This window comes from Entelurus aequoreus, linkage group LG21 (assembly GCF_033978785.1).
Source record: "Entelurus aequoreus isolate RoL-2023_Sb linkage group LG21, RoL_Eaeq_v1.1, whole genome shotgun sequence".
Classification (NCBI taxonomy): Eukaryota; Metazoa; Chordata; class Actinopteri; order Syngnathiformes; family Syngnathidae; genus Entelurus; species Entelurus aequoreus.
Genome location: NC_084751.1, coordinates 24,466,281 through 24,491,892, shown reverse-complemented (window position 1 = coordinate 24,491,892; position 25,612 = coordinate 24,466,281). Strand labels below are relative to the sequence as shown.

The following is a 25,612-nucleotide window of genomic DNA, read 5'->3' as shown; positions in this document are numbered from 1 at the left end:
GTGTTGCTGGCATCAAATTCTAAAGTTAATGATTATTTGCAACAACAAAAAAAGTTTTTCAGTTTGAACATCAAATCTGTTGTCTTTGTAGCATATTCAACTGAATGTGGGTTGAAAATGATTTGCAAATCATTGTATTTTGTTTATATTTACATCTAACACAATTTCCCAACTCATATGGAAACGGGGTTTGTATATGTAATAGAAATGTGTAGGGGGGGTGTATGGTGTGTGGTCATTAAATATGTATTCTGATATATGTTCTTCACAGAAAATGAGCAAAAGTCAGTGAGTCTCAGTTTGAAAAATGAATTAATTGTATAATTTTTCTTTTAATAAAAAATTAAAACGGGTCTCACAGACCCGAACACCACACAGCTCATTTATCGTCTGACAATAGAAAAAAAATAAGTGAATGACAACAACTTTAGTGTAAAAATACTCATACAGAAAGCACAGAAGAAGAAATTAGACTTTTTTTGTGTCAACTTAAGCTCATGAACTTCCCAACGAAAGGGAATGAGAAAACCTCAACTGTGACATGTTCATTTCTAATTTCCTGTTAGCATAAATCAGTGGGATTTAAAATGACCAAATTAGCATAACAGCCAACACAACAAATGTAATTGGAAAGGCCTGACAGGTTGATTAAACTGTCAGTAAGTTTAAAAAATGTTCTGAAAATTCATTCCAGGGGAAGAGTTTGAATTAACCCTGATCAGCTGACATGTAAAATAACAAACAAAAACCGAGCACATGCATAAAAAGTATTTATTTTCCTTTCAACTTACAACATTTGTTTATGGCACAGCTCCACTCCTTTTAATGTATTTCAAAAGTCATTTGTTGAATGGATATACAGAGCGTTTAAAGTGGACCTTGGGGAAGTGTGTAGGAAATGTGTTATCAGCACGGAACAGAAGGAAGTTGTCCCTGGCAAGAGGATGTGAAACTTGTACTGCTCCTTGTTGCTCCTTTCTCTTCAATATCTATTCAAAGTTAAGTGTAGAGTGAAGCAGGAGAGAGAAATTAAAGCACAAATGGCCACTCAGGCTTATCAACATTTCCAGGGTGTGGCCACCTGCGGGTTATCTGGAGTCAATACACACTCAAACATGTCCATCAGTCAAAACATCAGCTGATTAGCGCCACTTACCCAAAATGTGGACGATTGAAGGTCACTTGTGTTTATGCAGGCAGTGGAAGATCATCTTACTGCAAGGCCGCTCCTCCTGCGCCTCCTTGTCACTGCCCAGCAGGGAGGATGCCAACATTCTTCTTGTATGGGATTGAGCTTTTCCGGAATGTCGGTCAGCTTCCGACTTTGGGCAGATTTCAATGCAAATTTTCACGCAGGAAATCCAGGAAATAGAAATAATGTGAATACATTTGATTTGAATTGTCCTTTTTCTCAGGAGATCTCAAAGGGCTACAGGTTACAAAGAATATTAGGGGGGAAAAAAATAGTAAAAAAGGTCAAATAAAAACAGGCAGTTTAATGGAAAATAAAAGCGAATCAGAAAATATTTTTTCCAGAGTAAAAGTATGCTTCCTTTTGATAGATGGTCTAACTTTCACCATCATAAACCCCTAATTAACTGTACACACATGTTCTTAGCAACAGCGTAACTAAGCGTGCACAAAAAAATATTCTTATTTATCATTATTTTAAATCAATTCATAATTTAAACATAATCGGTTTGGAAAAAATGTTTTTATATTTTTTTATGAATCAATTAAAAACAATTTTTTTTAGGCAATCTCCATGTAACTGAATGAGCTTTAAAAACCTGTACCATGTTTTGAAAAAGTTCAAATTATATACCAAATTATACATTGCAAGATTCAGTTGAAATTGAGAATCGAATCATCACCCCAGGAATAGGAATTGGATCGAATCGTTAAGTACCCCGAATTGTAACACACTAAACTGTCATACAAGTGTAATAAGAACTTAGCTTTTTTCTAATAATAACATTGTTAATAGTCAGATGAAGAAAGTGAAGATTTTATTTACTTTCAACTTAATAAGTTTTGGTCTGTAGTAAACCCTCTGGAAAAAGCCAAAGAAAATTCAGTTTTTGTGGGACTTTTCTATGAAGTTACAAAAATTGATTCATTTTTTTTTTAGGGAAAAGAAGCTCTCCACATGGCAGCAAATACAAAAGTAACAGTACGTGTGCTATATAAACGTTGTTAATCCCTTAAAAGGAGGAAATTCAATTACATTTCAAGAAATGTGTTGTGTAAAACTGACAGGAAGTCACCTATTTTGTTTTAAAATGCCATCTTTTAGAGGTGTGGGGGAGATTTTGGATAACCAGCAATTTTTTAAGTTCATGACAAAATGATGGATGTTTTGTTTGCATATGATACAGTTTATCCCCAACTTTCCTCATTTCACTTAAATCTAGAGATGTCCGATCATGGCTTTTTTGCTGATATTGTCCAACTCTTAATTACCGATTCCGATATCAACCGATACCGATATATACAGTCTTGGAATTAACACATTATTATGCCTAATTTGTTGTGATGCCCCGCTGGATGCATTAAACAATGTAACAAGGTTTTCCAAAATAAATCAACTCAAGTTATGGAAAAAAAAATGCCAACATGGCACTGCCATATTTAGGGTCCGCATGTACCCTGTATAAAGGACTCCCACAGGGAGTCCTTTTTATTATTGAAGTCACAAAGTGCATTATTTTTTTTAACATGCCTCAAAACAGCAGCTTGGAATTTGGGACATGCTCTCCCTGAGAGAGCATGAGGAGGTTGAGGTGGGCGGGGTTGGAGGGGGTGGGGGGGAGAGAATAGCGTCCTGGAAGAGTTAGTGCTGCAAGGGGTTCTGGGTATTTGTTCTGTTGTGTTTATGTTGTGTTATGGTGCGGATGTTCTCCCGAAATGTGTTTGCCATTCTTGTTTTGGTGTGGGTTCACAGTGTGGCGCATATTTGTAACAGTGTTAAAGTTGTTTATACGTACACCCTCAGTGTGACCTGTATGGCTGTTGACCAAGTATGCCTTGCATTCACTTGTGTGTGTGAAAAGCCGTAGATATTATGTGACTGGGACGGCACGCAAAGGCAGTGCCTTTAAGGCACGCCCCCAATATTGTTGTCTGGGTGGAAATCGGGAGATTTTCGGGAGGGGCACTGAAATTCGGGAGTCTCCCGGGAAAATCGGGAGTGTTGGCAAGTATGACTGGGAGACGCAACTGCTCTGTACTTCTCCCGTCCGTGTACCACTCCGTACAGCGGCGTTTTAAAAAGTCATACATTTTACTTTTTGAAACCGATACCGATCATTTCCGATATTACATTTTAAAGCATTTATCGGCCGATAATATCGGCAGTCCGATATTATCGGACATCTCTACTTAAATCGTATTATTTGTCGTGAATTCCTATAGAAAGTATCCAACGTTTCTTGGCTAAACTTCCTACGGAAAAGTTTCCAGAGAGAATGACCAGCAATGTTTTGATGAGAAACATTTGTTTTCTTTCCTGAAGTTCAACACGACATTAGAAATAATGTAATAATTAGATGATACAAATCACATTGATTGTTCTCTCCTTGCAGGTTGTCCTTCTACTCGGGCCACTCATCATTCTCCATGTACTGCATGTTGTTCCTGGCGGTACGTACTCCGTATACTTTGTCTTTACCCAAGTACTCAAGTATGAATAAACACCTTTTTTATTACAAACCGGACCTTTTTTTAACACTCCCTTGTATCCGAGTTGAACTCTTACATGATGGAGACAGGCCTTGTTGTTGTTGTTGCTCCAAACAATATGAAGTGTTGTCCCAATGGAACATGACATCCTGCTGACTCAGGCATTTTCTGACATAATTCTTCTATGCTGCTGCATCATTTATTTTTTTCATCAATAAAAAGTAGAGATGCTCGATATTGGAAAAACACCAGTATTAATGTTCCATCGCTACAACTCGCTGGGTATGAAGAGAAATATGTTTTTAAGTTTATAGCTTTTTGTTCATAACTTTGTTTCATTTGAATGAATTACCATTTTTTTTATGTTAGTCCATTGTTTGGATTATAAATAAATGATAAATGGGTTATACTTGTATAGCGCTTTTCTACCTTCAAGGTACTCTTTGACAGTATTTCCACATTCACACACACATTCACACATTGATGGAGGGAGCTGCCATGCAAGGCGCTACCAGCACCCATCAGGAGCAAGGGTGAAGTGTCTTGCCCAAGGACACAACGGACGTGACTTGGATGGTAGAAGGTGGGGATTGAACCCCAGTAACCAGCAACCCTCCGATTGCTGGCACGGCCACTCTACCAACTTCGCCACGCCGCCCCAGGAATAATGCCACTTTGCCATGTTTCCTCTATAGAAATGTCCTGATATAAACCTATTGGTCAAGTTGAAATTTGGAGGCGGGATCTAATTTCTATTGACTGTAAGCCTTCAAGTGACTTATTGGATTAGGAACTTGTATATGAGGAGCAAAGTGAGAAATGTCACCATTGGACATGCATAACTTATATTAGACATGTCCGGTTATTAGGGACCGAGTCCCTTTGGGACAGAGGACCCTATTGTATTTCTAGCGTTTTATTATTATTATACCGCCGCCTGTTTGAGCTGTAATTTGACCCCCTTAACATGCTTCAAAACTCACCAAATTGGACACACACATCAGGACTGGCGAAAATTGCGATCTAATCAAAAAACCAAACCCCCAAACTCAAAATTGCGCTCTAGCGCCCCCTAGGAAGAAAACACAGACGCAACTGCCTGTAACTTCCTGTATGAATGTTGTAGAGACATGAAACAAAAACCTCTATGTAGGTCTCACTTAGACCTGGATTTCATACACTGACAACCCCCAGCAAAAGTCCACAGGAAGTTTGCAATTCCCCCTTCAAAACAAAAGTTGAGTAAAAACAGTCACCTTTTTTCAAACATTATCTCCTCTGAGTGCGTTTGTTGTGTCGGCTTCAAATTAGCACAGGAGAGAGATTGAACCCTTCTGATTAAAAGTTGATGAAAGAGTTTTAATTACTGCTCCGGTTTGGATTTTATGAGCCATCAAAGTCGGTCCCGTCCATCGCTGCTTGCAGCTTTAATTTTATTTTGTAACTTGATTCAATAAAATGTTATTCAGGGCGTCTAAAAACTTGCCTGTACAGTTTCTATTAAAAGCTTTATAAAGTTGTGTGTGACAGTAAGAAAAGCTCTGAGGGGGTTGCATGTATCGTGTTCAGACTGCGTTCTAGTGTAAAAACAGTTTTACTGTACATTATTTTTCTGTCAGTTGGGGTACATTTGTGTAATACAAACCAGGCCAATAAATGTTGAAGCACTGCAACTCTTATTTAAATGTGGACCTCCTCTGCGTGTGTTGATGGTTAGAAAAAGAGGACGTTTGCTGAAACAGGAAGAATTTGATCATCTGGTTTTTGGTAAAAGTGGAAATGTGAACCAATGCGTCTAACCGCACTTTCCTGTCTGCATTCTAATATCTGTGTTGTTCATCTGGCAGCTGTACCTGCAGGCTCGTCTGCAGGTGGACTGGGCCCGCCTGCTGAGGCCAACCCTCCAGTTTTTCCTCATCGCCGCCTCCGTGTACACGTGCTTGTCCAGGGTGTCCGACTACAAGCACCACTGGAGCGACGTGCTGGCTGGCCTCCTGCAGGGGGCGCTCATGGCCTTGCTGGTGGTGGGTTTCTTGTCGACAAAACCGCATTTTTATATCCTAAAACCTTCCAAAAGTATTCCATTTGGAGTTCAACCATCACTTGGGTTCTGAATCTTAGAGGAAAAACCAACTCCAAAAGCGTGGCTGGATTTTTCTGAATGCCATCGCTAGTCATGGTGTGATGACAACCAAGGTTGTATTGCTGGTGGGATTCATCCACTTTCCATATTTACGAAATTAAGAGCATATTATTTTGGAAGTTCCAAACTCAGTAAAAATGTGAAATATGGCAGCATAGCTTAGCATGAAAATGCTTGCCCCAGTGCTCAAAAGCACCTTTTTTGAAAATGTTTGTCATTTTCTTACAACCATTTGATAGTATTTTAATCACTGGTCAGACTTAGTGACTTTTTATACTGTCTTAGGCCAGTTTTTTGGAGACTGTTCAGTCTTAGGCCAAGTTTTTTGGTCACTGCTCATCAGTGTTGGGTTAGTTACTGAAAACCAGTAACTAGTTACAGTTACTAGTTACTTTATTTCAAAAGTTACTTAGTTACTAACTCAGTTACTTACACCAAAAAGTAATAAGTTACTGTGAAAAGTAACTATTTAGCTCCTTATATATAATTTTTTTTTTTTTTTAAGGCCCCCTTTAATGCCCTTTTAGCCTTCATTTCAGTACTGTTATTGCACTGGAGAATAATACAATCTGTTGATCAACTTGACATGCATTTGCATCACTGAACTCTGCTAAGCAATGTGGTCTACATACAACACACAAAGACAAAGATATGTTTCAAAGGGCCAATTTGTTTCAGGCCAGAACAAATTGACAAAACTATTCTAAATAGCTGCAACATAACATACAGCATAACAACAACATAGCTGTAAACCAAGGAAGGCACACACTACATACACAAAGCCTAACCAGGTGTTTTTTTCTCTCAAGGAATTCTGAAATTAAATCATGTCTGAAGCCCAGAACACTCTACACATTTCCACAGTTTTAGTTTAGAGATAAAGAAAGATTGGCCGGGCCCACTAGCATCCCTCTTTGTTTGTGAACTTTATAGTCTATACATTTAGAGTGATGTGATAATCAAACACTATAGAAGTCTAGAATGAAAGAGCAACAGTATATAAGAGAATTGACAAGAGTGTGTATCTTCAGTGTGCAGTGCCTCGTTAAAATCCAACCGCTGTTGCTTAGGAGGTGAAGTGTGTCTCTCTTTACTAGCTTCGTCGAAGCATGTTGCTTTTGTAGCTGTTTCAGCAGATTTTAATTGCTAGGATAGGATCTTTGATCCAAGACACAACTTACAATGAACTAAAATGTTCTTTTCTTTGTGGTCGACAAAAGAAAAGTAGTGAGAATATCTCCATGTTAAGCAACTCGGCTTCGGGCTTCGCCATGTCTTGTTAGTAAACACAGACACGCCCCCTCCCACACACACACACGTACAGCACACGGCGCGCCTCTTCCGCAGCGCTCCAATAAAACACACTCAGATCTTCTCAGTTTCTAGCCGATACCACATAAAAAAATAACGTAAAATAACGCAGTAACGCATCATGTAGTAACAGTAACTGAGTTACTGAATATAAAAAAATAACGTGTTAGATTACTATTTATCGCCGAAAGTAATGGCGTTACAGTAACGTGTTACAAAGTAACGCGTTAGTCCCAACACTGCTGCTCATACAGTCATAGGCCAGTTTTTTTTTGTAACTGCGCATCCATTTTTGTAACTTATCCTTTTTTTTTTTTTAAATATTGTCCAAACAGTCATTTGCCAGTCTTTCTGTAACGGCTCAGACAGTCATTGGCCAGTTTTTTCTTGTTACTGTTCATACACCCGTCGTCCAGTTTTTTTTAGTGATTGTTTATAGTCATTTGCCAGTCTTTTAGTCACTGCTCTTACAGTCGTTAGCCAGGTTTTTCTTGTGACTGTTCAGTCATTGGACATTTTTTTTTGTGACTGCTCATAGTCATCTGCCAGTCTGTTTGTCATTGCTGATAGTCGTTGACCAGTTTTTTAAAATACTTTAGTTATTGGCCAGTGACTGCTCATACACTTGTCATCCAGTTTTTTAGTGATTGTTCATAGTCATTTGCCAGTCTTTTAGTCATGGCCAGTTTTTTAGTGACTACTTCAGCCATTGTCCAGTTTTGTGGTCAATCACTGCATTGTACCCAGTAGGTGTAGCAACAACATATTGAACATTCAGATCATTTAGACATGTTTTTTAACAGTCCAAATAAAATTGGATGCTTCAAATCTTCCATTTGTTTCCCCTGCAGGTCTTTTGTGTGTCCGACTTTTTCAAGCAGCCTTTGGATTCCTGCAAGGAGGTGGACATTCCCCACACCAGCCTCCAGGAGACCCCAACAAACGGAAACCACTTTGAGAGTCCCAACTAAAGCCGAAGTGCTCACCTCAGATTGTAGTTCTCCAGCTTTGTCATCGCCTGCATGCGAAGCGTGTTTTATATTTTGATTTTAATGGCTAAGGACTGTGAGGATGGCTAAGGATTTAGCATGAATCTACTGAGTGGGTGGGAAGATTGTACTGCATGCACCCACTGGAAGGCAGGACTAGACCACTACGGGGAGGGCAGGGGGTATGAAACCTGTGAATGTAAGCCTGCTTTGAGCATTTCATTTTTTTTTACTGGCAGTCGATCTGCTTAAAGCGCCTTCACTGAGGTTCACTTTGAGGTCAACTGCTGCACGTCCATTAAAGGGCTGATTTAAAGAATGTCGCCATCTCACACGTTCATCTTGACCAGAACGAGTAATGAAGACAAAGAATGGAGGGGTTAGTTAGCGTCCTGAGATGCCTTTTTCATGTGACTGCTATTGCTGCTGCTGCCGTGTATCCCCAAGAATGTTAATATAAACACCACTATGTATGTTTGTGTGGTCTGTATGGCAACTGTTTAGCATACAGACGTTTATTGAAAAAGTTAATTATGTACAAATGTCTAAAAGAAGAAGAAAAAAAAACAGGAAAAATAAAGCCATTTCACTTAACAATAACAAAACATGTTATGTCATTTGTCTTTAGGCATGGTTTCAAATAAAAACTAACAAATGGCCAAATTAAATGATTTCAAAGAAGAGTTTTAAAAAATATCAGATGGGGCAGACTGAGTGCATCAAAAGTTAAAGTGATGAAGATATATTCAGGATAATTGGGAGAAAGAAGGTCTTACAAGAATTACAAATAGAGACTAGCAGCAAAGACGATGTCCCTTTTGATCTTTGTTATTCCTGCAAGGAGATAAAAGCACATCATTAATATTCACCACAAGCTGCACTCGTGTGCTTACTAAACTTTGGACATTTTATAATCACACTACCAGATCACTGCTTGCATAACTGCTGATAAAAGGAGCTTATGTAACAAGACCATGGCTTCAATGGACTGTATTGATACAAGTAGTTACAGTAGAAGCACAGTATTACAAATCTCATATTATCCTTGTGATGCACTTAATCCACTTTTAACCAACAGACTAAAACACCAACATAACATTAAGGAGAGGAACGGGAGGACACAAACGTTACACAACACTGGTATAGCTACAGCAGTGGTTCTTAACCTTGTTGGAGGTACCGAACCCCACAAGCTTCCGTCAGTCTACCCCAGGGCAGCTGTGGCTACGAAAGTAGCTTACCACCACCAGGTGTGAATGATTGATGGGTTCAGAAAAACATGTAAAGCGACTTTGGGTACTTAGAAAAGCTCTATATAAATCCCAGGTATTATTATTATTATTATATGCGCATTTACCGAACCCTTCTTTAGCGAAAAATAAAATGTTTAGTTTTTTTCAAATTCAAGTTACATGTTTTTGGAAACACTTTAGTATGGGGAACATATTGTAAGTAACAAAGACTTAATTTAGAGTTATTTGGTTAGGGTTAGGGTTATAATAAGGCCATGCCAAATAAGGCATTAATAACTACTTAATAATGACTAGTTAAGAGCCAATATGTTACTAATTTGCATGTTAATAAGCAACTAATTAATGGTGAATATGTTCCCCATACTAGAGTGTTACCATGTTTTTTTACTGGTGCATAAAATGAACCGTGCATGAACATCACCTTGTTCAAACAACAAAGCCAACCCAGTGCATAAACTCACAACAAATTACACACCTGCAAACCAGTCAGATGATGCCGTATATTTTACTACGCTGATAGTGAGAAGTTTGTATTTACACAATGAGTCGGGTGTGTTTTGACCTCCGCCGAACCCCTGAGACCGACTCACCGAACCCCTAGGGTTCGATCGAACCCAGGTTAAGAACCACTGAGCTACAGTATGTTAGCTAGAGTGCTAACATGTCACGTATATTCAAACAGCAACAACATGCTAGGTTAGCTTATTCGCTCAACAAAAACAAAAGGACTAAACCTGCCAGCACATCTTCTCTGGGCTTCACTTTAAGATGTCTAACTTTTCATTTTTCATGTATTTATTTATTTCAGGCAATGACATAAAAAAGTACAAAGTTGACAACACATAATATACATTAATATAGTGCAAAAGGTAATGTATAGTATGTAATGCATGATTGTCCAGTTTTGCCTAAAAGGGAGTGGGAAGAAGATAACTTATTTAATCCATCCCCAGTTCTCCATTCAGTGATTATTCACATGAGTTTCACTCTTACTTTGTTCAAGGATTATAATACAGATGTTGTATCATGGTGGCGTTACCACAGGTAACAATAATTATTACACTGTAACAATAATTTGTATCAACAATGTAGGAATAATGAATATACCAACAATGGTAATAGACACCAAAGCAATAATGGTAAGGAAACATTGAGCACATGTTAACAACTTCATAGTACAACTATTTTTACAGCATCTTTGTGGCTTATTTCCAGTCAATTTTCTTTCCCATTATAGAAAGTGGTGGTTATCATTAGTAACTGGCAGGAGGAGCGGATGCATGATTATTAACAAAATCGTGTTGTCACTTTTCCTTACCTTCTGCAAACTTGTTCTCCAGCTCCGTGTTGCCGATCGCTTTGGCGGCGGAGCACATTTGTCGCAGCACCTCCTCCAGGCGGCGCATGCAGCGAATAATACTTCCTACAGGGGGCGACAAACATGCCATTGTCACAGTTGTCTTAAAGGCAAAGTTATGGCGAGGTTTGTCGTGTTAGTTGGACATTTCTCCAATTGTTAAGTCACCTTCAAAGACGTCGGTCATCTTACAAATCTGCGCGAAAGTGGCGCCGTTGGCCCAGGCGTAGATCACGTCCATGAGGTGCGGCTTGAACTGGCCCAGGTACGTGTCCTCGTCCACTTCCAGCTTGGCGTCCGCAGACACTTTGGCGATGCGCTTGGCACACTCCTGAACAGCAGCAGACAGCACGTGTCAGCTATTTTGCCCTCTGCTGCTAGTAATGGGTACTACATGCATTTCAGTATTGGCTCTGCGTTGCACATACAAATCAATTTTAAACATTCTTACTATACCGTATTTTTCGGACTATAAGTCGCAGTTTTTTTCATAGTTTGTGCGACTTATACTCAGGAGCGACTTACGTGTGAAATTATTAACACATTACCGTAAAATATCAAATAATATTATTTAGCTCATTCACGTAAGAGACTAGACGTATAAGATTTCATGGGATTTAGCGATCAGGAGTGACAGATTGTTTGGTAAACGTATAGCATGTTCTATATGTTATAGTTATTTGAATGACTCTTACCATAATATGTTACGTTAAAATACCAGGCACATTCTCAGTTGGTTATTTATGCGTCATATAACGTAAACTTATTCAGCCTGTTGTTCACTATTCTTTATTTATTTTAAATTGCCTTTCAAATGTCTATTCTTGGTGTTGGGTTTTATCAAATAAATTTCCCCAAAAAATGAGACATACTCCAGTGCGACTTATATGTTTTTTTCCTTCTTTATTATGCATTTTCGGCCGGTGCGACTTATACTCCGAAAAATACGGTAAATAGAATGATGGCCATTTTCCTGGCCCCTTTTTGTTTTTTAACATCCGATCATGTACCTGCATTTGCCGGAGGGGGGCAGCAAGTTGTTCCGTCAGTTTTGGCAACTCATTAGCCTGTAAGAAAAACATTTTAGCATTCACACATTCAAAAATCACCTAAAAGTATTTAAAAAAAAAAGCAGCAGTTATAAATAACTGGCGGGAAGAGTGATTGCCTAGCAGTGAATAAACACCATGTCCAAGTATATTTGTGTGTCTGAGTGAGCAGGCGTGTTGTGTACTGCTGTAATTCTCTAACTGTAGTATTTTCCTATATTCAAAACACAGTGTTACTGTTCAAACTGCGTGTAATGTTACAGTGTCCAAAATATTAAACATAATTATTAAATAAAACTTCTGCCTTGTTTTAATGAAGACTTAGTTAGCCCTACTATGTTACTGTAATTTAATGTTGGTCATTATGGTGGTATTTGAAAAGTTTGAAAACCACTGGTGTACTGTACATCATTTTGCAAAGTGACAGTTATCATTAACAACTGGCGGGTGGTGCGATGGCATGCCGAATTACTTTTTGCGTGCGCAGTGCTAATGCACGAGCCAAGTCTACTGTGGTTTTGACTGTGGATTGTGTTGAGTCAATGTATTTCTATGACACAAATGACTGGCGGGAGGAGAGATTACAGTTATAATACAACTTTGACGTTGTGCGTGCTCACATGCTCAGGCGTGCGCGAGCATATTGTGGACTTCGTGGATAATTTGGAGTCTATTTCTACATTTACAGTAGCGGTTATCAATAACTGGCGAGGGAGAGATGTAATTAATTAGATGACATGTCTATAATGTGTGCCTGCAGCAAGTGTACCGTGGACCTTTTATTAGTTTTAGATTATGCAAAGTAGTGCTTATCATTGACAGCTGGTGGAATGAGTAACCACTCACAGTGGACTTTCACTATGTAGATTATTTTGCGTTGAATTTTCACTGCCAGGTGGAGGTTATCAATAATAACTAGTGGAAGTATTACTTGCCATGTGTGCGTGCATGCGCCTGTTCTAATACTGTGGACGATTTTCTATCTATTTCTAATATGCCAGGTGGCGCTTATGAATAGTAACTGGTAGGAGTAGTTTATGTTGCTGGCACATTGGCAAGCACCTCTTTCAAGGGTGTTGCAATGAACAATAAATAACAATAAATGTATTCTATTCATAATCTTTTTTATCCTGCACTACCATGAGCTAATGCAACACAATTTTGTTCTTATCTGTACTGTAAAGTTCAAATTTGAATGACAATAACAAGGAAGTCTAAGTCCAAGTCTAATAATGTGATTGATCAGCAGGGACAAGCATTGCAGTTGTTGGTTGTTTATGACTTCAATATGCTTTTTACGCCATACAAACATGGTGTTATCTGTTATATATCAGCAACACATAAGATGGATATCATATACAATGTATTATATCATCAGTTAATAGTTACAAAGTGTGAGAAGGATGGAATGTTCCTACGTTCTCCTGGAAGACGAAGCAGGACAGCAGGGCAGCGGCTTGTTCCACCGTCAGGTCGTTGAAGAGGCCGTTGAACACCATCTCGGTCAGCAGGAGCTCGTCAGCGCTGTGGACCAAAACAAAATGCATCAATGTTTGTGATGTATTATGTCGTTACTTGAGGCTGTGCTAGATTTCCATTTCTTTACTAAAACAAAAATAGGACATACAGTACAGGCCAAAAGTTTGGACACACCTTCTTCCTCATTCAATGCGTTTTCTTTATTTTTATGACTATTTACATTGTAGATTGTCACTGAAGGCATCAAAACTATGTACTTAACAAAAAAAAGGTGAAATAACTAGAGATGTCCGATAATATCGGCCGGCCGATATTAGCGGCCGATAAATGCTTTAAAATGTAATATCGGAAATTATCGGTATCGTTTTTTTTATTATCGGTATCGTTTATCTTTTTTTTTTTTTATTAAATCAACATAAAAAACACAAGATACACTTACAATTAGTGCACCAACCCAAAAAACCTCCCTCCCCCATTTACAATCATTCACACAAAAGGGTTGTTTCCTTCTGTTATTAATATTGTGGTTCCTACATTATATATCAATATATATCAATACAGTCTGCAAGGGATACAGTCCGTAAGCACACATGATTGTGCGTGCTGCTGGTCCACTAATAGTACTAACCTTTAACAGTTAATTTTACTAATTTTCATTAATTACTAGTTTCTATGTAACTGATTTTATATTGTTTTACTTTCTTTTTTATTCAAGAAAATGTTTTTAATTTATTTATCTTATTTTATTTTATTAATTTAAAAAAAAAAGGACCTTATCTTCACCATACCTGGTTGTCCAAATTAGGCATAATAATGTGTTAATTTCACAACTGTATACATCAGTATCGGTATCGGTTGATATCGGTATCAGTAATTAAAGAGTTGGACAATATCGGAATATCGGATATCGGCAAAAAGCCATTATCGGACATCCCTAGAAATAACTGAAAACATGTTTTATACAGAGATGTCCGATAATGGCTTTTTGGCCGACATCCGATATTCCGATGTTGTCCAACTCTTAACTACCGATTCCGATATCAACCGATACCGATATATACAGTCGTGGAATTAACACATTATTATGCCTAATTTTGTTGTGAAGCCCAGCTGGATGCATTAAACAATGTAACAAGGTTGTCCAAAATAAATCAACTCAAGTTATGGAAAAAAATGCCAACATGGCACTGCCATATTTATTATTGAAGTCACAAAGTGCATTTTTTTTTTTTTAACATGCCTCAAAACAGCAGCTTGTAATTTGGGACATGCTCTCCCTGAGAGAGCATGAGGAGGTTGAGGTGGGCGGGGTTGGGGGGGGGCAGGTCAGGGGTGGCGGGGTGTATATTGTAGCGTCCCGGAAAAGTTAGTGCAGCAAGGGGTTCTGGGTATTTGTTCTGTTGTGTTACGGTGCGGATCTTAGTGTTAAAGTTGTTTATACGGCTAACCTCAGTGTGACCTGTATGGCTGTTGAACAAGTATGCGTTGCATTCACTTGTGTGTGTGAAAAGCCTTAGATATTATGTGACTGGGCCGGCACGCAAAGGCAGTGCCTTTAAGGTTTATTGGCGCTCTATACTTCTCCCTATGTCCGTGTACACAGCTGCATTTTAAAAAGTCATAAATTTTACTTTTTGAAACCGATACCGATAATTTTGAAACAGATACCAATAATTTCCTATATTACATTTTAAAGCATTTATCGGCCGATAATATCGGCAGTCCGATATTATCAGACATCCCTAGTTTTGTATTCTAGTTTCTTCAAAATAGCCACCCTTTGCTCTGATTACTGCTTTGCATACTCTTGGCATTCTCTCGATAAGCTTCAAGTGAAAACCATTTCAGGTGACTACCTCTTGAAGCTCATCGAGAGAATGCCAAGAGTGTGCAAAGCAGTAATCAGAGCAAAGTGTGGCTATTTTGAAGAAACTAGAATATAAAACATGTTTTCAGTTATTTCACCTTTTTTTGTTAAGTACATAACTCCACATGTGTTCATTCATAGTTTTGATGCCTTCAGTGACAATCCACAATGTAAATAGTCATGAAAATAAAGAAAAAGCTTTGAATGAGAAGGTGTGTCCAATTTTTTAGCCTGTACTGTACGTTAAAAAAGTGCAGTGTTTACCATATGAACTGCCACATTTAAACACATCATAATGGGACTGTGCGTGAATGTACAATAGATTGCAACTCTGCTTCTTAACACACTTCAAACGCACTCTGTCTGCCAGAGAATAAAAAGATGAAGCACGAGGGACTTTGTTGCTATATCTAGAGAGTATTCAGACCCTTCTGGATTCTGTATTTTGAAAACTGTATCAAACACTGTATATAATAACTGTATAATGTTTCTTATGCATTCCAATACACAAGTGTAAACTATTTTGTGGCTAATCTACCTTGTGGCCAATTTGAGTTTTATCAACTCAAACCGAAGGTATAAACTAAAAAAAAAACATGAACACAATCCAAATAATAAATAGTGCGTACGCGTCCTACCTGCTGATTTCACACGCGACACGTCCCTTCACCTCGATGACGTCGGATGGGCTGGCGAAGCCGAGGCGCCGCAGCACTCGCTTCCTGCACTTGAGCTTGTCCATCTGCAGGACGGTCCGAGCTTTCTTTAGCTCGCGCTTGGCCGTGCGCACCTCTGCGGCGATCTGAGGCACAAAGCAGCTTAATTTTACACTGTCATTTTGTTGGGTATGTTAATACAATTAGTAATACTCTGTGTCCTACATATTTTCATGTATTAACAGGGATACTTCCCACCCACTGATGTTCTCATTATATCTGGATGACAATGCACAGTTATATCAGGAAAAAAATGTGGTTATTTTAGATAGAATTTACGTCAATAAATTAAAAACAATTACACATAAAATATAAAATGTTGATAAAATATGAATTGCAATTAAATCGTAGCAAAACATTTCAAAAATTATTATGAGGGCCCTCTAGACATGAAATAACACCCTTTGGTCACTTTTTATTCCAATAAAGTAATGCTGTTTGGGGCTGAGCCAATCAGTGACCACCATACTGAACAGCACACTCTGATTGGTGTTGTCTCTAGTGGCCAATACCACTGTAGTGTTGATATCTTTAGTTTATTTCCCCATTTTTGCTTGAATTGTTTTGAGAAGATGCTTTGAAAAATATTTAAAATATCCCCCCAAAATTGTCGATAAGGTCAAGTCACAATATTTGAAACATGATGTGGCGTGGGTTGACCAATCTAAATTGGATTCGGATTGAAGTGCCAGCAATTTAACACTAAAATATATTTCATTGAATATAATTTTCCCATTAGTGAATGTCTAACTTGCTGTAAATTTGTTTTCATTAACAAGGATCATTTGTCCTGGGCAGACCAGTAACCATTAAATTTGGATGAAAATCTCCATATAAATACAAATATAAATATATAAAATACATATTTTGAATCCTAACATTAAAATTAAAAAAAATACAAAATGTCACAAAAATATAATAACAGTAATAATTAACATATTTTTAATTTCCATGTTAAGTTTAGAGGATATTTTATTTTTAAAGTCGCAGCTCTCGGTCCTTCTGTGGCAGCCCCGTGAGGTTTCCTGTCTTTGTGTGGAAAGGTGACAAGCAGTCTGGTCCGGAAAAGACAATTATAGGTCGGCCATTATCAACATAGAGGTAACCAACGTGACTAGGGGAGGTATGAAATATCAGCATAGGACAATTTTTAGATCTACTCTCACTCATGTGACCCTTTGTCTTTAAAAAAAAAAAAAAAAAAAAAAAAAGTTATCTTACCACAGCTTTCTTCTCACAAAGCGAGTATACCGCCTCCAGGTTGGGGTCGCTGTGCAGCGTGTGCGAGTACATGCGGTGCTCAAAGGCCTCCACTTTCTGAATGACCTTCTTCAAACCCGGATCTTTGATGCCCATGTCGTCGATAGGGTCGAGGAGAGGAATCCCGTCTGGGAAACGCTTCTGCACCTCCTTTGGCATGTGTAAAACAGACAACATAGAACACGTTTCAAACCCAATGTCCTGGGACCGCCGTGTCACTCAATGTGGTCCCCAAAAGCCTGGAAATATTGTGCGTCAATAAGGCACTTCATCTTTCTTGCTACAGGTATTCAAATTTTGGCGGAAATTTTTTTTCCGCATGCAACTGAAGTTCTTATTAATTATGTTTGAAGCATTTGAGGTTATTTCAAGTTGAACTTCAATATCTGATTCCACGGAAAGTTTTCCATCAGTTTATTGGAAATAATGATAATCAGATAAAGGGTCAATTGTGTGATAATACCATGAGGCGATTATACATGTATATGGTTTCAATTCTATAAGTGGCCCTGTGAGGGCAGCCTAACTGTGATATGGCCTATGAAGAAAAGGAGTTTGACATAACTGGTAGAGAAAGTAGGGGAAAAAACCTGAGCAAACGTTTTGAATTAAGTTCCAACGGGCTTTGTACCTGAATGGACTTGAGCATCAACTGGCGGTTGTCAAAAGGCCTCAGGTCTTTGGGGATGTAAACACGGACTGAACTGATGGATGTCAGCAGCGGCAGCATGACAGGGACAACCTGGCATACAGACATCATTCATCAGTTTTTTTTGCAGAATTCTGTTGTTGCTATGTAGTGAAGTTGGAGAGATTAATCAATTAAGTGCTTTTCTATCGACAGTACCTGCATCTCTCCAACCTCGCCTGGAACAGCGGGTTTGGCTGCCTCCGTGGCTGCCTCCTTGACGCTGTCCTTGCTGCAGTGCAGCAACGCCTCCACCACAAAGAGCGGCTCCGCGTCGGTGCTGACCTGCACGAAGAGATGATGATCGGACATGCAAAGAAAGCAACTTCACGTGAAAGTGATCTACAACTAGGTCGAGGACTCACCTTCACGTTGGCCTTCCTGCAAAAATTGACGACGATCCCCCAGCCAAAGTCAACGTCTTCATTTTTTACCTTTGCATGAAGCAGAGAGTTGTAGTTAGTGTGTTGCAGTATAATAAAGGGGACCCATGATGAATTTGGTCTTTTCTGGACATATAAACGTAACACTGTTGGATAGTTGTAAAGTTCATGCATTTTGAGCTTGCATGCCGTTTTGGAGTCTGGCTACGTGGTGACGTCGCAGCGAGGTGGACCTACTTATTTGGACTTTAAGTCAGGCTCTTAGCCCAAGGAGGAGAAGCTCCTCCCCCTTTCATTTAGGCTATGAGGAAACAAAAAAAAGTAGGATAAAATGTTTTCATCTAATCTTGACATGAACATTACACCGATGAGCAACATGCAGTGACAGAATGCATCCAGAAAGTGTTCACAGTGCTTTACTTTTTCATATTTTGTTATGTTACAGCCTTTTCCAAAATTAAATCAATACATTTTTGTCCTTAAAATTCTACACACTATACCCCAAAATGACAATGTAAAAAGCTTGTTTTTTTTTTAAGTTTGTGTTTTCGTATTTAACAAGAATAGAGGCTGTAATTGTTGCCAAAGGTGCATCAACAAAGTATTGAGCAAATGCTGCAAATACTTTTGTACATGTGATTTTGCATTTTTTCCAAAACTTTTTCGCATTTTGAGGACAAAAAATAATTCATTCCATTTTGGAAAAAGGCTGTAACATAAAATGTGGAAAAAGTGAAGCGCTGTGAACACTTTCTGGATGCAATGTAAATTATGCTAAAAGCAGCTGTTTTTTATGCACTCTCTAAATCGATCAATGTGTACCTAATGTTGTGACTTGATGAATCTATATAATGTTTATGAAGTTTATTTTCGACCATGTCTGTAATAAAATAGCGGTGACAACTTGAAGATAAACATTTAAACAGTGTAAATTTTCAAAAAATAAATTACAATACTTTTTGAAAGTTGAAGTGTGCATTTCATTTGCAATTTTGCAGACAGACTCAAAAAAAAGGTTGAAATGTGACTGTGGAGCAAAATTTAAACCAAAGCATATCCAATATATATTATCAGGACCACAATAAGTGTTTTAAAAGTAGATTAAAATCATCATAGGTCCCCTTTAATGGGTTCAGGTGGAGGAAGTATGAGGTTTTACCTTGATAAGTCGCCCCGATTGCAAGAAAGGCAAACAGTATTTGGGTTTGTGGATGAATTCTTGGATCTCTTTGCCCAGTTTGGCCAGCTGCTGGCGGATTTTAAAATAGGTCACCACGCTCTCTTCGTTGGGGATATTGATATTGTTGTACTCTTTCTCCAGCTTCTTTATTCCTGCACAGAACATTAGTCTTTGCAGCATCCTGCACAGACAGACACATGGAGAGGACGAACTTACTTTCCACGACGCCCGGCAGCGCCCGGTAGTGTTGGAACTGGTAGAAGGATTTCTCCAACATGTACTCAGGGTTAATCTCCTCCACGCGCAGCAGGTTGAGCACCATGTTATAGGTCAGGTGGAAGGCACTGTTCAGAGGATCCGCTGATCCCTGCATGTCAACATTAATTAAGCAATCACACTTTGAAATCAGAATGGATCAGGGGCTAAGGACAATTTGGCCATTCATGTTCCACAACTGCTTACAAAGTGATAGAAGAGCCACAAAGTCCATATAGATGCCCACTGTCAGATTTCAAACATTACTGGCTAATAATGGGTGAATGTATCATATCCAAATCTTTTCACAATATTTAATTTAGAAACAACCACCTAGGCAGCTGACGTGTTACCTTGAGGAGTTGTTTGCCTATAGACGGACTCATCTTCTCGTCCACCATGAAGATAACGATGCCTCGGTCGTCCATTCCTCTCCTGCCAGCACGCCCTGACATCTGGATGTACTCGCCTGAAGTAATCTAGAGCACGTGGACAACAAAATACACAACTCGAGAGTTTTGTCTGTTGGTTATGGAGTACCATGCAAAAACTACACAGCACAATTCCACCAAACAGTAAAACGGTGGTGCAAGAAAAAAGGAAATCAGACATTTTCAGTTCCAGCAGATAAGGTAAAAAAAGTTAAAAATGCACCAAAAGAAAAAGTGATGTACATCCATTGCATCGTGGTCATTAAAGTAATTATTTTAGCAGCTGAACTCTGACAAAAATCTTTGGAAATAGACTACCGGTAAATTATTTCCTGAAAATTCACTGGCATTATCTTGCCGGACTTCTATTTGTTTGATATTGTCATTACTGCCACAAGTGTTGGAAAAGTGTATTAGAACTGTGTACCGCTGCGGCCTATACGGACTAAAGCTTGGAATCAAATATTTTTTTGCGGCCCAACAATGGTTAAGAAACACTGATTTGAACTACAGTAACACCATACATCCATCCATTTTCTACCGCTTGTCCCTTTCGGGGTCGCTGGAGCCTATCAGCTGCATTCGGGCGGAAGGCGGGGTACACTCTGGACAAGTCACCACCTCATCGCAGGGCCAACACAGATAGACAGACAACATTCACACTCACATTCAGCTCAAAAGTCCACACATTTCCACTGATTGAGGAATTGAGGGTTAAGTCTTTAACTTAAGGTTACATTTTACAAACCATAAAATACAACAAAACACCACTGGCAAGCTTATGTTACCATTAGTGTTTTAACAGAACATTTTTATTTTTAAAACGGTCTATATTTTTTATACAGTTACTAATTATACTGGAAAAAAATTGCTCGTCGGTCCGAGGAATTTGGTTGGCGTTCAGGCTTATCACGCACCGCTATCTTGTCTACACATACACGCACACCCAAAAACAATCCCAGAGAAGCAATTAAAACATTTTAGTCACATTATTGTTACGATAGAATACAAAGTCAACGAGAGCAACTGTTAGCTAGCAAAATCGCTATGATTAGCTAACAACACACAAAACTACCGGTAATGCCTGTGAATGTGTTACAGACGAGCATTGTTACCCAGTCGTAAGAAGGCAGGATATAATGCTAATTCCATTTACAGTATCTCTGAAGTTGGAAGTCAGAGCTGGGAATGAACATCCATCCATTTTCTACCGCTTGTCCCTTTCGGGGTCGCTGGAGCCTATCAGCTGCATTCGGGCGGAAGGCGGTGTACACTCTGGACAAGTCGCCACCTCATCGCAGGGCCAACACAGATAGACAGACAACATTCACACTCACATTCACACACTAGGGCCAATTTAATGTTGTCAATCAACCTATCCCCAGGTGCATGTCTTTGGAGGTGGGAGGAAGCCGGAGTACCCGGAGGGAACCCACGCAGTCACGGGGAGAACATGCAAACTCCACACAGAAAGAGGCAAAAAAGTATTTAGTCAGTCACCAATTGTGCAAGTTCTCCCACTTAAAAAGATGAGCGAGGCCTGTAATTTTCATCATAGGTATACCTCAACTAAGAGAGACAAAATTTGAAAAAAAAATCCAGAAAATCAAATTTTTATATAATTTATTTGCAAATTTATGGTGGTAAAGTATTTGGTCAGTAAAAGTTCATCTCAATACTTTGTTATATACCCTTCATTGGCAACGACAGAGGTCAAATGTTTCCTGTAAGTCTTCACAAGGTTTACACACACTGTTGCTGGTATTTTGACCCATTCCTCCATGCAGATCTCCTCGAGAGCAGTGATGTTTTGGGGCTGTCGCTGGGCAACACAGACTTTCCACTCCCTCCAAAGATTTTCTATGGGGTTGAGATCTGGAGACTGGCTAGGCCACTCCAGGACCTTGAAATGCTTCTTACGAAGCCACTCCTTCATTGCCTGGGCGGTGTGTTTGGGATCATTGTCATGCTGAAAGACCCAGCCACGTTTCATCTTCAATGCATTTGCTGATGGAAGATGGGTTTCACACAAAAATTCACGATACATGGTCCCATTCATTCTTTCCTTTACACGGATCAGTCGTCTTGGTCCCTTTGCAGAAAAACAGCCCCAAAACATGATGTTTCCACTCACATGCTTCACAATAGATGTGGTGTTCTTTGGATGCAACTCAGCATTCCTTCTCCTCCAAAAACAACAAGTTGAGTTTTTACCAAAAAGTTATATTTTGGTTTCATCTGACCATATGACAGTCTCCCATTACTCTTCTGGATCATCCAAATGCTCTCGAGCAAACTTCAGACGGGCCTCGACATGTACTGGCTTAAGCAGGGGGACACGTCTGGCACTGCAGGATTTGAGTCCCTGGCGGCGTTGTGTGTTACTGATGGAAGCCTTTGTTACTTTGGTCCTAGCTCTCTGCAGGTCATTCACTAGGTCCCCCCCGAGTGATTCTGGGATTTTAGCTCACCGTTCTTGTGATCATTTTTACCCCACGCGGTAAGATCTTGCGTGTAGCCCCAGATCGAAGGAAATTATCACTGGTCTTGCATGTCTTCCATTTTCTAATAATTGCTCCCACAGTTGATATCTTCACACCAAGCTGCTTAGTTATTGCAGATTCAGTCTTCCCAGCCTGGTGCAGGTCTACAATTTTGCTTCTGGTGTCCTTTGACAGCTCTTTGGTCTTGGCCATAGTGGAGTTTGGAGTGTGACTGTTTAAGGTTGTGGACAAGTGTCTCTTATACTGATAACGAGGCCAAACAGGTGCCATTAATACAGGTAACAAGTGGAGGACAGAAGTTAAAGAAGTAGTTACAGGTCTGTGAAAGCCAGAAATCTTGCTTGTTGGTAGGTGACCAAATACTTATTTTACAGAGGAATTTACCAATTAATTAATAAAAAATCCTACAATGTAATTTCCTGGATTCTTTTCCCCCATTCTGTCTCTCATAGTTGAAGTGTACCTATGATGAAAATTACAGGCCTCTCTCAGAACTTACACAATTGGTGGCTGACTAAATAATTTTTTGCCCCACTGTCAATGTCCAACAATACGCATATGTGGCTTATTTTAAGGTGGCAAAAACTAGCCAGAAGTGCTGGTAAATAATATTATAAAAGCTTGTATTATTGTTCACACTCAGATCAGCAATTCTTGAAAGCCAACTGGTGAGGACTCTCTGACTTTCCAAGTAATAAATCAAACTTTGCAGGAAGTTCCGAATGAAACTTCCAACTAGGAAATTCCGACTTACAGTACAAATGGAACACACCATTAAAACACATTGGAAAGTTACCACCCTCTAGGCAGCTGTGTAAAGGTTGCAAACAGCCCTTTTAATTGTGTTTACACTCCAAGTGGTCAGTCCCACCAGATCCAACAAATTGAGCTGTTGTTATGCATTTGTTTTATAGGCTAAACATTTGTGGTAGTTGACACCCACCTTTTTGACACAGCACTGTCATCTCCAGGTCCGGGGTGAAACAATTGCCTGGTACAATTTATTTTATTTTATTTTTTAAAATCAAAGCAACACGTTTAGGATTGTTGTAGAAAATTAAGTGAAAAGGTAACATAAGTCCTCATGTTGCTATGATCTGCTCCTCTCAAGCATGTGACACCCATAATGAGAAACAGTGTGTGTGTGTCAGGAATGAGAAAGCGCCTGTGTTATTGTAAGTGCCTGCGTGGAGCTTTGGCACCGTTTACAGTACCAGATGTTCCTGATGAGTTCTTGGAGGACAGATCATGTCTCTATTCCACTCTCTTTGAGCGTGTGTGAAGAACTATTATAAACACATCGCTCGGTATGTGGTGACTGCAGCTATTCACAACCTTATAAAGGCTTCACAGCCACACACTGCGCACTTTTAAGAGAGACTGCAACCTTTCGGGTTAAGTGACTAACTGGATCATAGCTCTAGATCAGTGGAATTGAGCTGCAAAGGATGTTACTGGAATCCTTTTTCAAATCACTGGTGGAGCAAGTGGAAGTTGGACACCTTGCGCTCTTCCACCTTCCTTACACTTAATGATGCCCCACAGTTGCTCAATAGGCTTCAGGAGACATACTTTCCCAGCTACGCTCTTGTCATCTGGGAGGTGTGTTTGGGCTTGTCATGTTAAAAAACTGCCAAGATGCTCAGTTTCCACAAGAAAGGAGATCATGCTATGCTTCACAATATCACAATAAATGTTAGAATTCATGTTTCTCACAGTGCCAGCAGCACACATGCAGCCACAGACCATGAGCTACCATTACCATGACTGTGGCAACAGTTGTATTGCTTCTCACTGGCCTGCTCCAAGTTGAATGTCTAAATACTGTCCATAGGGAATATAATAAAATTGGTTGCTAAAATGTGGTTTTTGGGATATCCATCCATCCATTTTTACCGCTTGTCCCTGGGGGGGGTGGGGTGGAGCCTATCCCAGCTGTATTCGGGCGGAAGGCGGTGTACACCCTGTACTGTACATAATTATAGTATTAGTAGATAAGTGAGGCCTTGTATGAATTAATAATAATAATAATAATAATAATAATACCTGGGATTTATGTAGCGGTTTTCTAAGTACCCAAAGTCACTTTACATGTTAAAAACCCATCATTCATTCACACCTGGTGGTGGTAAGCTACTTTCGTAGCCACAGCTGCCCTGGGGTAGACTGACGGAAGCGTGCCTGCCAATTTGCGCCTACGGCCCCTCCAAGCACCACCTATCATTCATTCAACATTCATTCACCGGTGTGAGCGTCACCGGGGGCAAGGGTGCAGTGTCCTGCCCAAGGACACAACGGCATGGTAAGAGGCGGGGAGCGAACCTGCAACCCTCAGGTTTCTGACACGGGCGCTCTACCCACTACGCCATGCCGCCCCGAATTAATGTTCTGACCATTTTTCTTCCCCTCAGAGCTCGTTCACGTTAATGGCGAGTCGGTATTGTCTGTCTTGCGCAGTGTTTTAAATTTGTTTCTCATGCCGTGTGTTGCTGGTGTGTGTGTGCGCGCGTGCTTACAAAGCGGTGATTCTTGCCGTCGAACTTCCGGGCGCTGGTGAAGAGCACGGTGCGCGCTGGCATGTTGATACCCATGGCGAATGTCTCCGTAGCAAACAGGGCCTAGGAATGAAGAGAGACCGTTTTGTTCTCCCAACCATGACCCATAATGCGCAAATGTTCCTGGCACTAATGTTGTTACTTTCAGCAGGCCTTCGGAGAAGAGAATTTCAATGGTTTCCTTCAGGATGGGCAGCAAACCTCCATGGTGGATTCCGATCCCTCTCTTCAGCAGTGGCAGCACATGCTCCACCTGAGTAACACCAGAGTGCTATTTCTTAGACATCATATGACACGTCCCTGCAACATCTGAGCACCACAAACTATTGCAGGACGTGCTTGTATGATGTTGAAACACATTACCTGAGGAAGTTTTTTGTCTTCGTCTGATAGACAGTCTATTGCGTTGTTGAACACTTCCTCCACCAGTCGCTTCTCTTCGTCTACAAACAAAACAACCAATTTTTTCATTTGTTAGTGAGCAAATCATTTCAAACATTCACAGAAGAAA

General features: G+C 39.7%; 2 protein-coding genes across 3 annotated transcripts in view; one reads left to right on the top strand and one right to left on the bottom strand.

Annotated features, from left to right (window-relative positions):
• plpp1a (phospholipid phosphatase 1a) overlaps positions 1-8,125 on the top strand; it is a 29,215-nt gene extending 21,090 nt beyond the window's left edge. For both annotated transcript variants that reach the window (XM_062031248.1, XM_062031247.1), the window contains exons 4-6: positions 3,585-3,642; positions 5,529-5,705; positions 7,987-8,125. In XM_062031248.1, coding sequence (XP_061887232.1) covers positions 3,585-3,642; positions 5,529-5,705; positions 7,987-8,106 — 355 coding nt within the window. In that variant the 3' untranslated portion in view covers positions 8,107-8,125. The remainder of the gene's footprint in view (positions 1-3,584; positions 3,643-5,528; positions 5,706-7,986) is intronic.
• Positions 8,126-8,599: 474 nt separating this feature from the next.
• The window catches only part of mtrex (Mtr4 exosome RNA helicase), a 32,859-nt gene continuing 15,846 nt past the window's right edge, over positions 8,600-25,612 (bottom strand). The window contains exons 12-27 of the mRNA XM_062031235.1: positions 25,465-25,544; positions 25,244-25,354; positions 25,063-25,164; positions 19,965-20,090; positions 19,573-19,723; positions 19,336-19,508; positions 18,159-18,227; positions 17,953-18,078; positions 17,737-17,847; positions 17,067-17,255; positions 15,768-15,931; positions 13,202-13,307; positions 11,745-11,801; positions 10,903-11,065; positions 10,696-10,800; positions 8,600-8,958 (exon numbers count right to left, since the gene is read on the bottom strand). Coding sequence (XP_061887219.1) covers positions 8,906-8,958; positions 10,696-10,800; positions 10,903-11,065; positions 11,745-11,801; positions 13,202-13,307; positions 15,768-15,931; positions 17,067-17,255; positions 17,737-17,847; positions 17,953-18,078; positions 18,159-18,227; positions 19,336-19,508; positions 19,573-19,723; positions 19,965-20,090; positions 25,063-25,164; positions 25,244-25,354; positions 25,465-25,544 — 1,886 coding nt within the window. The 3' untranslated portion in view covers positions 8,600-8,905. The remainder of the gene's footprint in view (positions 8,959-10,695; positions 10,801-10,902; positions 11,066-11,744; positions 11,802-13,201; positions 13,308-15,767; positions 15,932-17,066; positions 17,256-17,736; positions 17,848-17,952; positions 18,079-18,158; positions 18,228-19,335; positions 19,509-19,572; positions 19,724-19,964; positions 20,091-25,062; positions 25,165-25,243; positions 25,355-25,464; positions 25,545-25,612) is intronic.